General features: G+C 45.8%; 1 protein-coding gene across 1 annotated transcript in view; it reads left to right on the top strand.

The window, feature by feature from the left end:
* The window catches only part of RPS6KB1 (ribosomal protein S6 kinase B1), a 350,261-nt gene that overhangs the window by 242,067 nt on the left and 92,961 nt on the right, over positions 1-15,233 (top strand). Inside the window, exons 11-12 of the mRNA XM_086954940.1 lie at positions 9,696-9,758; positions 10,351-10,428. Coding sequence (XP_086811066.1) covers positions 9,696-9,758; positions 10,351-10,428 — 141 coding nt within the window. The remainder of the gene's footprint in view (positions 1-9,695; positions 9,759-10,350; positions 10,429-15,233) is intronic.

Genomic DNA, 15,233 nt, shown 5'->3' with positions numbered 1-15,233 from the left:
ACCATACCGAGCAGTATGCAACTGTCTCTATATTCCATGGTCTCAAGTCTTCCCAGTGCAGTCGAAGACTCTGGTCTCTTTGGATCTCAAACAGTACTGGCAGTTTGCCTTTAATGGATTCAGTCTTCTACATTCTCCCCTTGCTGACCATCTCTCCGGGAAGGTGGACCAAATAAATATATGTGGCTTTGCCTAGAAACTGTGTGGCTATAGATGCACATGGTACTTCTGCCATCATGTGCTCGGCGCAGAAATTCGCAGAGTGATTTTCTTCAAAATTCATTTCGGGTCACAAGGTTTCGTCCACCCTCGGCCCTGAACCCACCAGAACAAAGACTCCACCTCAGTTTGTTTTTTCTGCTTTCCAGTTCGAACGTTCGAGTGCCCACTCAAGAACAAGCGACTTGCTCTTCAGGACAGACATCCGGGTTTCGACCCCAGTGACGAAATAACTCGCCTCGACTTCAAGCAGCGTCAAAGTGACTTTCTCGATCAGCTCATATTGGGTTTAACTGCTAAGGAGGTTGTTTTGGAGAACGCCTTCCATTTCTGCCCTAAATGCATTTTGAAATTTCCCGGATCTGACCAGAAATTGATCTGTAATCTGTACTTATCTATGGAGCATGAGGAGGCAACCTGTTTAGTGTGCAAGGCCTTTGAGTACAAGAAGACTAGCCACTAGAGATTTGACAGTGCTAGGTACATCGCAAGATGCAAAGTTGCGACCCCCCCACAGTTCCTAGACCTTTTCAGACCAAGGACATCATCAGCACCAATGACAAAGAACCTTGGCCTTTGAGTATCCAACTGGTGCACAGAGAACGAAGTCCTACGGTAGTGTCCTCCAATGCCTTGCAGACAAAGAAGTCCCTCTGAGCCATAGCATGGGCCTCAGGACAAACACCACACGTATAGCCTCCATTCCACCATACCCATCTGCGATCACCTCATAAACCCCCTAAGGGTTGACTTAAAAGCACCCTTGTATCGAGGGTGAGCACTGCTACTGAGCAAGTCGGGCTTTGAGCCCTGCAGTGAGCCCCAATAGTCACTGAGCTTTTGCCCTGGCTCCAAGACCTCTTGCCCCCCCCCAACTTCCTCGACCTGCACCCTTCACACACACACCCCCCTCCAATCCTTCCATAACTACCCTGGACTCCAGGAAAGCCTCTAGTCAAAGGTACCAAGTCTCGCCATCCATCCATCCATCCATCCATCCATCCATACCCCAAGCCTCCGATTATGAACCGAAATCTGCTTTAAAAGACTCTGAAACCCACTGCATGATTGGCTTAGAAATCTGACTCAAACAATGCCCCTCATCTTTTGAGCTTCCTGAGATGTCGGGCAGCAAAATATTCATTCATCCATCTACAGTTAAAGTCCTTACTCTGCCAGACCCACATACCTTTGATATCTGAGAAGAGGAGTCTCACCTTCATGAAAACGATACTGGGGGAGCAACACCCCTTCCTAATCTCTGGGACGATTAGGGACAAGGCCACCCTTTAGCCCCTGCAGCCTCCTACCCCTAGGCCTTATACACCTCCTGCAACCTTTTGGCCTTGCACATTACCACTTGTGCAGTCACCACAGTTCTATTCCCATTCTGATCATACAGCCTCACACCAAGGGAGGCCTTATGATCCTCATGCTCAGTACTATGACCATGTCACACTAGGGTAGGGGGATCATCTTCGGGAGAATTGCAACACTCATCCCCAAGGCAATGCCGACCTAGAGCTTTAGCGGGTCAAGACCTACCCACAATTCACCCCTCCCCAGAAAAATGACACCATACCTGCAATACAGTCATTCAAATTGTGGCAAAGCATCACAAGGGAACCAGTCATGTGGGTTGAGGAGGTGATCAACATTTTTGTCAAGAGACTGAGAGATTGGTCCAGTACCTGCCAATGCTAAAAAAAAAAATTTTTTAAAAAGCATGGTGAAATGCAATACAGACAACTTCAAGGACCTGGTCAATATTAAAGTTGTCCCCTGCAGGTCGAAACAAAATGTAAGATGGCCCCAGATCCCCCAAGTGTGCATTGAGGCCAGGTCCTGCCTAATTCTCTGGCTATGAATACTACCTGACAGAGAGCCTCGGCTTCGACAACAGGCGATGCTCCTCTAAATAAGGAAAGCAAGAACATTGATTCAGATGGGAAGCATGTGGATGTGGGGTAAGCCACTCAGTGGGGATTGCCAGTTCAGTTCCAGTGCTCTCCAAATATGACCACCATCACTGGGATGAGGTAGAGGAGTTGGTGAAGCACCTTCCTCAAGTTAACTACAAGAGTTGGCAGGAACTCGTCCTGTAAAGGAAGGTCATCACTATTGTGACTGTTCAGGGTTCCCTGAACCCTGCTGACACTGCCTGCAAGGAGGTCAACAACAGTATAGACACAATCTGCTAAGAATCTCATGCTTGGGGAGGAGCCTAGCCTACATCCGAGATGGCCGCCTGATCCCTCGGCTCCGCCGATCCTTCCGCTTTTCTCCCGGTCCGCGACTTTTCCTGCTGCTAATTCTGCTTTTGCATTAAATCCTCGGGACCGGGAAACGATTCTGCATCCAGCGGTGTGCTTCCCTGAACGCTCCCTGCAGTGGAAGTGCCGGGGCGCCCTTGTCTCCTCTCTGGCGCCGGCTGCAGCTGAACGGATCTTTGTCCTCGAGATGGCCGGCCATGTTTATACTCTCCTCGGACTCTGAAGCGGAGAAGAGGCGACCGGCGGGGAACAGTCGCGCTGTTTATCGCTGCGGGGCTCCGCTCAGCCTTGCTCATTATCGCGCTTGGGAACTACTGAGACTGGCAGTGCAACATTGTATCTACGCCCTGGTCCATGTACGGCGCTGCTGGCTCGCTTGTCTCCGCCGGCGAAGCGGTGGAAGCCATATTGCTGGCTGTGCTCCCTGCTCCTGTGCTTCCTCCGGGCTGCTGCCGGTGAGGTGTCCGATTGTTTCTATTGCACCGGCGCCGTGCATGGTGTCAGTATGGTTTGTGTTGCTTCTGTGCTCCCCGCTAGTGCATATCCTGCGGAACCCGGACTGGGCGCCCATCTAGGTGGGAGAGATAATGGCGACCAGCCTCGAGGATTACAACACTCTTGCGAGCCCCGCGTGCAGGGACCCGCTGCCCCATTCACTTTTGTGGCACCATTGTAAGTCGGAGACATCCTGCGTGCATTGAGCACTTTGAGATCTGATATGCAAGATAATGCCCGGGACTTAAAAGATCGCCTGGATGCTACTTCCCCCTATGTGCCTCCGATGGGACGTGGTAGCGCTCGACTGCAGGACACTGCGCCACATCCTGTCCCCGATCACAGTGGAGTGCCTACCCAGGTGTGCTTAAGGGAATTGAGGGTGCGAGAGCCTGGTGGCGTTCCGGCGTTGATTGACAAGGCGGAGCAGCGGCCTGAGGACGAGAGGTTTGAGCAATGGCCGGAGCGCCGTCCCCGGACGCCATGTTTGGCTCTTCCTTTGTGTTCCACTGGTGACACTCGCAACTTTCTCCTGAAGCGGATGGCATTGCTTTGGCAGGCTGACTTGAGTGGACTGAAACAGTATGATGTCCCCCTTTCTATCATTGTTGCTCGCATGACTTTGGTGTGGACAGGCTCTGCTGGGCGGCGTCATACCCTGCTAGGATCGCTCCGTTTACCTCTCCAGTTCAAGATGGCTACTGTGCAACTTGACCACGTCGGTGCCCCAGATCGCAGGGGCCAGGGCTGAGGATGCTCTTCCTATCCTTAACTGCGGTAGAGTGTACTGTCGGGGCTGCAGGGAATAAACTGTGGAGTTGAATATTTGTTTTCTATGGGTCGGGGATCCGGGGTTGGGCGGCCGAAGATTCACAAGCTGATTGTTTTGAATATTTGTATATGGCCCTCCTCCGTTCTTATGTGATATTTCTCTTTTTCCCCCTTTTCTTTCTCTGCATTTCGGGTACTCTTTTGGGGCGACAGACACACTGCTAGGGGGGGGGGGGGGGGGGGCAGGCCGTAGCCTCTGCATGCGTGTAGGGTGGGGGTAGGGGGGTGGGGTTTTTCTTTTGTCCGTTTCAGTTTCTATGGGCCTTCTTTTTCTCTACTTTTGGTTTTCTTTTTCTTTTCTGTTTCTTTCTTGGGTCAGTGGGGTGGCTCGGTGCGAGGGGGGCGGCGACTGGCATGCAACATGTTTGATCTCACTATCCTGTCATATTCTTCATGCCGCTAGTCTGACTACGTTTTCTGTTGCTTGGATTTCTTCTGGTTACGTTGCCCTCTTAGGTCATTGGTGGATTGTTGGAACGCTGATCCTTTTATTGCTTATATCTCGGACATATTAAAATTCAAAATTAACCTTCACTCCTCCTTTTTCTCGGTAGTGTGTAGATACCCAGTGCAACTTAGGCTGGTTGCTATTATGTGTGCAGACACTATCGAGTTACCGCATTGCTTGCTAACTTGCTTTATAATGTGTCGTGGCCGGCCGGATGGTTGTAGGCCCGTATTTGTTCTGCTTTTAATGTGCAATAAAGGTTTCAAAAATTAAAAAAAAAAAAAAAAAAGAATCTCATGCTTTAGATGAACAACTTCTCATTGCAATGCTTGACGGAGAGTATCTGCTCGGACCTCGCGTCAACTTTATGCTAAAAAAATAAAAACGGTGCAAAGTCTGCCAAGGTATGGGCGGACTGCAGACGCAAACACCTAGGTTTGTTGTCCACAAACAGATGAGAAGAGGTCCTAAATCATCATTCCTACTCAGACGGCAATTCTGCCAGCAGCAGTCCTTTCAGGGCACTTAGTGACTTAAGTCCTTTTGCATAGGTGGCTACTGTGGCAACGGCAGAGCGTAGATGTGGCTTCAACAGTGGGCCTCCCCCTCCAAGCAGTGATCCACCTGTCATTTCTCCCCTCATCCCCCTGATAACACAACACATGTTGGAGTAAGGTTGCAATTCCTTCCACAATGGAAGGAACTAACTCCAGACAATTGTGTGCTGTTCGTGGTACAGCAGACGGTCTGTGTGGAGTTCCACATTATGCCACCAAACATACAACCTTGTATCCATGTATTGAGTTTCAGCCATCTTGCCTTAGGTGTCATTGAGTTTGTGCCCTCTCACGAACGGGGCCAAGGAGTCTACACCCTTGCGCTTCCTGAACCCCAAAAAAGAACTCTGTGACCTGTCCTACATCTCAGGCGGCTAAATCCTGTTGGAATACTTCCACATAACCCTGCTGCAGGACTTCATCCCAGTACTCTATACAGACTCTCAATTTCAAGGACGCATAGTGCCATGCCGCCATACCATGGGTGCATCAACGCTACCTACACTTTGTGGTAAGTAGGGAACACTACCAGTAAAATGTTCTGTTCTATGAAGTCACAACAGCTGCAAGGGTATTTACCAAATGTTAAGTAGTATACAAAATGTCTAGTGTTAATTGTTGCGAACCTGTGCAAAAACGCCTGTCATACGTTTCCTTACAATTGACGGATGAAGAGTAGCAGCAGCAGATACCAAATCCTAGCACACACTTGGACGGCACTGGCATAGTGTTCTCTAGCTTCTTCAGATCCAGACATTTCTAGAGACTACTAAATTCCAACATAGGGAAAGCGTACTCAAACCAAGAGAGGACGATGCCATTCCAACCACTGTTGCCTCTTTTTCGAAGACCATGTCCTCCCACCATAAGGATGTTAATGAAGCTGTTGGCGACAGTGCTTAATTTGAGCCTTGTGGTTTCCGGTGTTCGGCACCGACGCTTAATTGTCAACACTGGCACTTATGACAGCCACCACATGGTAGTGCTGTTTGTGCAGTTAAAAAATGAGCAGAACAATAGTTCATTAATGCAATATACATTAAGAACTAATAACAGCTGCCCAAGCCATTCTTATAGCTTTGGGGGCCTCAAACAATTCGAAATGTGACACTTGTAGCAGTGTGATGGTTAGTAGTTGTGTATGTATTGTCATTAGCCGCGCGGGCAGTGGCAAATGGTGGTGCAAGCAGTGGTGGCCCTCTGACGAGGGCCCAGGCACTTTTGTTTTGTTACAAACTAAGCACTGGTTGAGGATGATGGCTTTATTGTATTGATAGTGCCACACAGGAGGTTACATGTATGTCCACAGCAGGAGTGCTTAACAAGACATGCCACATACAGAGGGTCATTGAGAAGATCTAATGTTGCTACAGCTCAGGACTCAACACGTACTCCTATCATGAGCTTTCTGCAGGGCAGCCGCCTTCAGGGCTCGCTATGACAAATGACGATGAGCATGGTCTGTGGGGTTGTGCATGCATCTCAACCACATGACCGTGGGTACCTGGACACCACAATAAGAGTTCTTATACTGCTGGAACTCATTGCAATCATATTAGCACTCAGTTTTCGAAGGGCTTGTCCTCATAAAACAGACTGCAGTGTTACATCCAGAAGCTCCAGCCCAAAATATTTGCTATGGGGCCATTGGAAATGTCATTTATCTGATCCCCGCTTGGAGCAGCTGCCGGGACAAGACAATGAATCTGCAGACCTGCCAATCAGGACTCAACTCCACGAATGGGCAGCATTTACCAAGTGCTGCAAATGTATTTTCACCAATGGGGCACTCCCACAATCGATCTGTTAGCCACCACACAAAATGCCCATGCTTTGCCTCCTGCGCCCCCACACCCTGTGTCTTGGTACATTGTAGGCTAAGGGACGAGTCACAAGCTCCCTTGTGACACAACCTCCTTGAAGAAACATGACTTGCAGACGTCTGAGCAGGAGTATACAAAGCATGTGAGTATAAAGCACGAAGATAGGAATGAAGAAGCAGTTGCCGGGTTAGAAATATTTTCCATTTTCTGATTCTGTACAACCTTAGAGATGTAGTGGTGCTAGCCATACATCCCTCTCCTGATTGGCTGTCTAGGAGAACGCGCTCAGCGTGACATTTGCCAGATTTTTAGCCAAGTTTTTTTCAAACATGGTAATTCCTTCTAGTAGGGTTTCCTTATTCTTTCTTTTAGCCATCCAAAGTGTGCCCTCTTGCTCCCCTGATTACCTTGGGGTTCATCAAGGAGCATTTGTCACAGTACTTAAAAATGTGTTTGTCTCCCAGGCATCGCAGAAAGGAGCTGTCTGGGTCCATGACAGACCTCTGCACTTGGTTTGATGCCTGTATCTTCGGTGGTGACATACCTTCCTCCCTGCCATAATTGCCTTCATATTGGATGTTATTCAGTCAGACTTGCATCAGAGCTCCGGATGTGCATCGTATGGTGCTGAAAAAGAGGACTTGAAAACGGCACCCATAAGTGGCGCTTATATGTGGCTGTGTGTTGTGTCCAAAGTAGGGCGGAGCTGCGTGATGGAGGCTGATGGTGCCACTTAGCGCCGGGCAGTGGCTTCTACTGCAAGGCCGTTTTCGTATGCAGTTTGAATGAGAGGAGTCCAAAGGGACACTTGCACTTTCAATCAGCGCCATCTTGGTTAGCGCTCTAGTGGTTGGCCGTTTAGCATACGCCTTCCTATTTAGAAAGGGCAATGCAAGCGCGCGCTAACCTAGAACATTATAGACTTTAATGCAACGCGTCTATCGCATGATTCTGTTGGACAGTATTTTTTAAAGCTGCTAGTATTTTGCCTTCTGCTGCTGCCGCTTTACAAGGCTGGGAACAGGGGGGCTGGTGAAATTGTTTTTATCGCTGAAAATAACTAACATTTTTAAATACAAATAAAAATTTGATTTCTTACCCGCACTATAAAATACAACACTGCATCTCGCTGCTTAGCGGGAATTTGTGACACCTGCACTTTCAATCAGTGCCATCTTGGTTAGCGCTCTAGTGGTTGGCTGTTTAGCATACGCCTTCCTATTTAGGAAGGGCAATGCAAGCCCGTCCGCGCTCCGCGCCAGCCATGCTGTTTGTCCCAGTCAAGGTCATGGCAGGATAAGCTACTCAAAGGAGCAACTACTCAACATCGGTGAGAGGGATGTTAGGGGGAAACAAGTAGCCCTTATACATGACAGTTACATCTTAAACTGTGGCCTGATTAACAGCAGGTCTTTGATAAAGCTCCACCAAGGGGTGTCTAATATGTTAGAGGATATGGACTTAGATGCCCTATTTCTAACAGAGACCTGGACTAGCCCGGACTCCTCTGTAGAATTAGGCTTTGCCTGTCCAGAAGGGTATAAAATGTTCCAATAAGCCAAGGGCTTCTGGGAGAGGAGGGGGGGTCGGATGATTTTCAAAGAAAAATTGGATTTTATGTCACTGCATGTTGATGTCGAGGGAATTGAATTATTGGGCTTCTCATTGCAAGAGGCTAAAGGAAGGCTATTAACAGGAATAGTCTAGTATAGTCCTCCGAGTCTAGACACCCAATATCAAGCACTGTTCAACATTATCGCTGCTCTGACCCTAACACACTCAGGAATGGTTATACTAGGGGACTTTAACCTCTGGGATCATGGAAATTTAGGGAACCATCTGAGAGACCCAAGGCAAACTTGTGAAAACCTCAGCTTATACCAACTGATACAACAGCCAACCCATCAAGGAGGGCATGTCCTAGACATCCTGTTTGCCAATCAGAATGAGGCAGAGGTGATTGATATTCTTCCCCAAAGCTGGACCGATCATTTTTTAATTAATTTTAGGACTACACTGCCTAGATCAGCGAATAATATTAATCGACCGGTGACCGATCGTAAGGGAAGAGGACGGACAAAGTTAACAAAAAATAGAACACACCAAACATTCCCGAATCAAAATCTCTTCGCTCCTAATGACTCAGTGAGAAAAAAATTATCTAACGTACTGTAACCATAACAATGGAACCCTGGGCATGCTTGCCCCTGTAAAAAGACTGAAGAATAGGAGGAGACCCTCAGCCCCTTGGTACAGAGGGGAGTTGAAATCAATGCGGTCTAAATGCAAACAGACGAAGAGGAAATGGAGAAGGTCATACATAGTCAGACAGGAAAGAGCTGAAACTAATGCAGGCCCGGTACAAGGAGACCATCTCCAGGTCCAAAGCACATTTCTATGCTAAATCTATCCTGCAAGCGCCCAACAGCACAAAATCACGTTTTAATATTATAAAGGATCTCTCTAGTCCAGCTTGTATAGGTAATAAGGTGGTCGCATCACAAAAAAATTGTGATGAGATTGCTACCCACTTAAATGGAAAGATCACCAAAATTGTTGGAGGTTTTTACCCAAGTAATACCAGCTGCCAGATTGAATCATCTCGGACGCCAGCTGATGAACCACGGGCAGAAACATCTCAAGAGTGTTTTCAAACTTTTACCAAGGATATCTTTAATAGTCTCGCTCAAAGTGTTTCCTCGGGTTCTCCTTATACAAAATATATACTAAACCATAACCTGAGCATCGGAGGGTTAAACAACAATTACTAGTCCTTGTGCGTGTGGCACCAGTGTCCTTCCTCTGTAAAGGGATAGACTAGAAGTTGAGGCAATGTGTTGTGTTGTAGTAGTGTGGAATTTGACATCTTCACTGTAGTGATTATTTTGCAAATGTGCATTTAGTGGTACATTTCGTGTAATCAACATGCTTTATTGGCTCACGTTTGTCATTTGAATGCTGTAAGTGTGCATGTCAAAATGCTTATTTACATAAGTGGATTAAATGATTCAATATTGTTACAATAATCTAGATGTCTTTTTTTCTTTAGCTGCTAAAAAGGAATGCTGCCTCACGTCTCGGCGCTGGAGCACTCGATGCTGCAGAGGTCCAGGTATATCCTAAAGGGCTATTTTAGGATTGCATGCAGTAATGAGGGGACAAATAAAGGAACCTTTGAAGTTAGGCTGATGGTAGAGTGAAGACTGCTCTACAGCAGTAGAGAGCAGTTGTCAGATTTACACAGCTTACATTCTCCTTGATTGAAATGTGAAACTTGAACCAATTAAGAAGGTGCAAAATATCTCTGAAGATCTGCTCTTGTGCTACTAAAGATTAATCGGTTGGCGGGTGGGGGAGATGGAGGACAGACCAGTGACTTAATTCCATTAAGAATGTAGTTCTAAGAAAAACAAAATCTTTCGAGCACGATTCCTTAGTCCTTAGCCTTTGTAAGGCCATCTTCTTCATAGTAAACCTCTTTCATCTCAAAATAATACTTTATAGACTACTGCTTAATCTAGTGTCGAATGGCTGTGTAAGCGTATGATTGGTAGCGTTTTCCTGTTGGGAGAGGGAAATGTTATTTTCAACATTCCATTTTACGTTCTATGTACATAGTAGAATATTGCAGCCAAATTCATTTATTTTGTATTGCTTTCCATTTTATTAGTGCCAGTTTACAAGCTCCCTGTTAAATTTTCTAGGCACATTCCTTCTTTAGACATATTAATTGGGAAGACCTCCTAGCTCGGAAGGTGGAGCCACCGTTCAAACCATTGCTGGTATGTCATGCATTTTTGTTACTTGTTAAGCAATTAATGTTGCAGTTCAAGTTTTGCCTTTATCATCAAATAACGACTGCACAAGCTCTTCATGAAAGGTTTGGCTTTGTCTGAGTCTAACACAGATCAAGGAATGGATTGCCTTTTCATTGTCATAATTGCATTTCACGCTGAATGTAGTGAATTGGCCAAGACAAAAACTTCGTAATATTAATAGACGCCATGTGAGTTAAAAAACATTTTTGGTAATGATGCGTTGCAACATTCGAAGCATACAATTTTCCCAAGCAATCGTAGCAACATGGTCCTTTTTTTGTCTGCTCTAGATTCCGATTGCCTTTTTTCGGAGTTACTTTAAAAAGACTTTTATCGTAACGAAACATGTCGTTTTTCTCTACTGTTGAATTAGTAAGCTGAAAACTTACATTGCACCAGAGCCTTTTATTTGCTCATTGCAGATATTGTATCATTTTCATATGCGATCGCGCAGCTAAGACGACGTTCATTTGGTATTGCCCCTGCCCTAGCTGTCTCGCACTGTCAACTTTAGACTGCATCCCCAAATAGTGGGATGACTTGAAACTGACTTTTTATTGAGCGTTGTGCATGCACTAACCACGTAGTCCTATGTCACATGCAGACACATTGTTTTCCCTTGATTAAGTGTGTATACTAACCATTTTTTTCAGTCAATTATTGTGGATCAGAGCGTGATTCTCCAGTGGTCAGAAACATTTGTCGCTCAGACAGGTTAATGCCCTTGTCCTCATGGTAACCTACTGGCTATACCTCAGACTCGATTTTGACTGACTTACTTTGCTCCTTGAGGTTGCATAGCAAGCCCATTAGTGTTTGTTTTAGAAATTGTTGATGTCTCAGTACATCAGTGATGCCAACAGGACAACGCATACCACTCTTTCCAGGGAGCAGCAGACATTATCGAAGTCTATGAACTTAAGCCAGAACAACTCTGAACGGATGGTGAACTCTTTATAAAACAAGCATTGGAAATGCAATAGGTCTCGCATTAGGAAAGTTTGAGCAATTGGTATTGTAAATGACACATTTTTTATTTGTGTTGGTTTTGAAAATAGCAAAAGTAATAGCTTTGTCAGTTACAATGTCAATAGTTTTAACTTCCGCAAATGTGACACCTATAGCATTTGTAATGCAATGTGTGTTGTATTTACGTGACTTAGATGTATTGATATTGCAAATAACAATGGCTTTGAATTTTGTAAATAATTAATACTTAAATAAAATTTATTGTAATTTATAATGGAAATAGCTTATACGTTTGTAAATAACTTTTGTGAAGATTATGTTCAGTGTATTTTATTATGACGGAAATCCAAGAACATTGCATTTGCACCTACACACACACACACACACACACACACAGCCACACACACACACACATAGATGTGGTGGTGGTGGATCTGGGGGATATGGTGGTGGTGGATGTGGTGGTGGTGGATGTGGGGGTGGATGTGGTGGGGTGGTGGGGTGGATGTGGTGGAGGTGGAGGTGGAGGTGGTGGTGGATGTGGTGGTGGATGTGGTGGTGGTGGTGGAGGTGGAGGTGGATGTGGTGGTGATGGTGGATGTGGTGGTGGATGCGGTGGTGGTGGTGGATGCGGTGGCGGTGGTGGTGGATGGGGTGGTGGATGTGGCGGTGGATGTCATGGTGGATGTGGAGGTGATGGTGGATGTGGTGGTGGATGCGGTGGTGGATGCGGTGGATGTGGTTGTGGTGGATGTGGTGGTGGTGGTGGATGCGGTGGTGATGGTGGATGTGGTGGTGGATGTGGCATGACATTTTTATTATATACAGAGGGGTACTTATTTTGTACCAATCACTGACCGATGTTAATGTAAGGGTTGTAGATGGTGGGTTGGGCATGCCTTGTTTTGGAATAGGGAGAGTTACCCGCTTTTTGTGACTGAGAGAATTGAGGTTATAGTGTGCTGGGACGAGGGGCGCTCCTTAATACATTTTGGGTAGTTGTGTGTGTCTGGGTATGCCCTGAACTTTGCTGCCCCTCTGTATCTAGTGCTGCAGGTAACAGCCGCGGGCAGTGGTGACAAGTGCCTGTGTTAGTGAAAATACCAGTGCATCTCTGATATGGAGACCCAAGAAGATGACGGAATTGACTGTTAGTACTGAATTAGAATGGCTGCAGTTCACAAATATTTAAATACTTGAAAGCAATGACAGGTCAAAAGTAATTAATCCCATTTTGATATAGAGGTGTACACTACGCTACCATAAGCATACTATGCAATATAAGCTAAAAGAGGGAGTTTTAGGAATCGGGAATCATTTATGATTGAGCAGGGGTACTATAGGACATGAAGTCAGTGGGTGTTGGCAGCGCCCCCCTAAGTAAGGGATGATCTTTCAGCCCGCGATTTTAGCCTCCTATGGGTTTAGGTTTTTATCTAAGTGTAGTAGTAAGTTCTGTCAGTCCTCCGCCATGTTGCAGGCTCGCAGAGTTCAGATTCGTAAAGTCCTCTGTGTTGCAGAGAAAAACGATGCAGCGAAAGGAATTGCAGACATCCTGTCCAATGGGAGAATGAGACGGGTAAGTTCTTCACTCTTCTAACTCGCAGTATGCATTTCCACTTTGCTTTCTTGTTCTTAAGCACATGCCTGCATAGAAGTAGGTTTTAGTTCCAACGGCTGTACACCATACACATTCTCTCCACTGTATTGCCTGTGGCACGTAATCATGACCTCCCTCAAATATAAATTGCACCTTTGAATTATGCGATTAATATCTCAAAGTCTGATTGTGTTCATAAATAGACGACAATTGAGATTCGTCAGGGTTACCAGGTGTTGTTACCTCTGGCTTACTGTTTGTTTACCTCGAGATCTGCCCTTAATGCTCATGGCCCGAGTGGTCAAGAAGCAGTGCAGAACAGAAAGTAAACACCATGCCAAGAACCCTGTCTACGTTTCGTAATTTGAACTCACTGCGTTTCCATTAGCCTCTGCAATAAATAGGAAACATTTAAGAGCTACGAGCAATAGAAGTGGCCGTTCTTGTGAGATCATCTTGGCTGAAATAATTTATTCTGTCACTTTGGCTACTTTTAGTATTTTTTTTAAGCATGCGAGTGCAAAGGACGGAGGAGAGAGAGGGGGGAGGGAGAGAGAGAGGAGAGCAGGCAGAGGGGGAGATGGGGAGAGGGAGAAAGTACGGCCGGCCGGCCGTGAATAAAGTACGAGGAGAAATGTGACACAGCGGGCAGGGGAGGGGGCGGAGCGGGGAGAGCGGCATGAGGGTGTGAAGCAGCAGGGGCCTGAGACGCGGCCGCCTTTGATGTGGTAATGCGAGGCAAGCGGCTAGTGGCATTGTGCACGCGCTTTCACATGCACTGCAAGAAATCGCCTGGGAATCGCCTGATCTCGGTAAGCTCTGTTTAAGTTCTTATATATCGAGCACCCGCTCAATGTGCATGCGCATTGAGATAGGTCGCTCGACCTAAAAATGGGTGTAACCAGGCAGAAAGATCCTACCTTCCTACAGATACTCTTCAGATATTGTTGTGGCCAGCTACAGGGCGCTGCTGAATTGCAAAGTTCAACAGGTCATTTGGCAATTTGTACTCCTACCCATGCGTATTATACGATACATTATGTCGTCATTGAAGCCCTGCTGTTGTAGTTGCTTGCCCGTCCCTGCTCATCCCTCCAGCGCTATAACTCGTTTAAAAAAATGCCTTCACCTCTACATCAAATTATGTCACATTTGCAAATTATTTAGGATCTTTATATGAGTGTTTCGGCAAAGAGAGGCTATGTTATTAGTATTGTGCATTCGGTGGTTTTTAACTAAAACAGGCACTTGAGCACAGAGGAGGAAAAAGTCAAATTGAAAACATCAGACCTGCACGGTATTTCCAACAGCATTGAAATGATGGTTATTCACACAACTGCTACTTCTGCATTTGTAATATCAAATGTTTGTATTGGTTTTCACAACTAAAGCTGGTTAAACCACAGCGCACAAGCTTTCAGGTTGTTAGCTTGCGTTTTAAAAATGCACCATTGTTTATTATTTATATGGTACATTATTAAAATGCAAGCTAGCAAAAATCTCAATTGTAATAAAAACAAATGGAAATGCATGCTCAGCTGCAATTTTTCAAATTATAATTGCATTAGGGGTGCAGTACCTTCTGTGGCTAATAGAAGTCCATTACCAACTCCTTAGGGACACCTAGTAACAGCCTGTGGTACTGCACCCTTTCTTTGCTTGGTGGACTTTTTTTTTCATTACTTAGCCTACTGCTGGGATATTTTGACAAAAAAAAACCAGTGGCATTTGCAACGCTAAGAGCTCCAAGTTTCATTAATGCGAGACCTACTGCATTTCAAATGCTTATTTGCACTTGTGCCCCGGATGAAAGTCTGAGTTTGCCTTGATTTGATTTGAACTTGTAGCTTAACAATAACAGATACCAGCTACAAGCGTTAACTCAGCCTTTTTTCTGGAGGCGTGGACTTGTTGCCATTATAGTTTGGAAAATGTAACAAAGATATTATAGCAATTTGCGGAAAAGAAAATGCAGTAGGGAAGGATGCCAGTTTTATGCAGTGTGGGCGCTCTATCTGCATCGCCAGCACATAAGAAATGAGGCCTAACGCGTTAGTAAAACTTTTTCTTCTGCAGTTTCACATAGGGCAAACTCGACCTGCAGTGCTTTACATGAGCACCAGTTAAGTTACACAAGTACACATTTTTTTTAGATGGAACTGGGAGATTAAGTGATTTGCCCAAAATCACAGGATGTTGA

The sequence above is a fragment of the Lissotriton vulgaris genome, chromosome 2_1 (assembly GCF_964263255.1).
Source record: "Lissotriton vulgaris chromosome 2_1, aLisVul1.2, whole genome shotgun sequence".
Taxonomy (NCBI): Eukaryota; Metazoa; Chordata; class Amphibia; order Caudata; family Salamandridae; genus Lissotriton; species Lissotriton vulgaris.
This window is presented reverse-complemented; position numbering and strand designations above follow the sequence as displayed.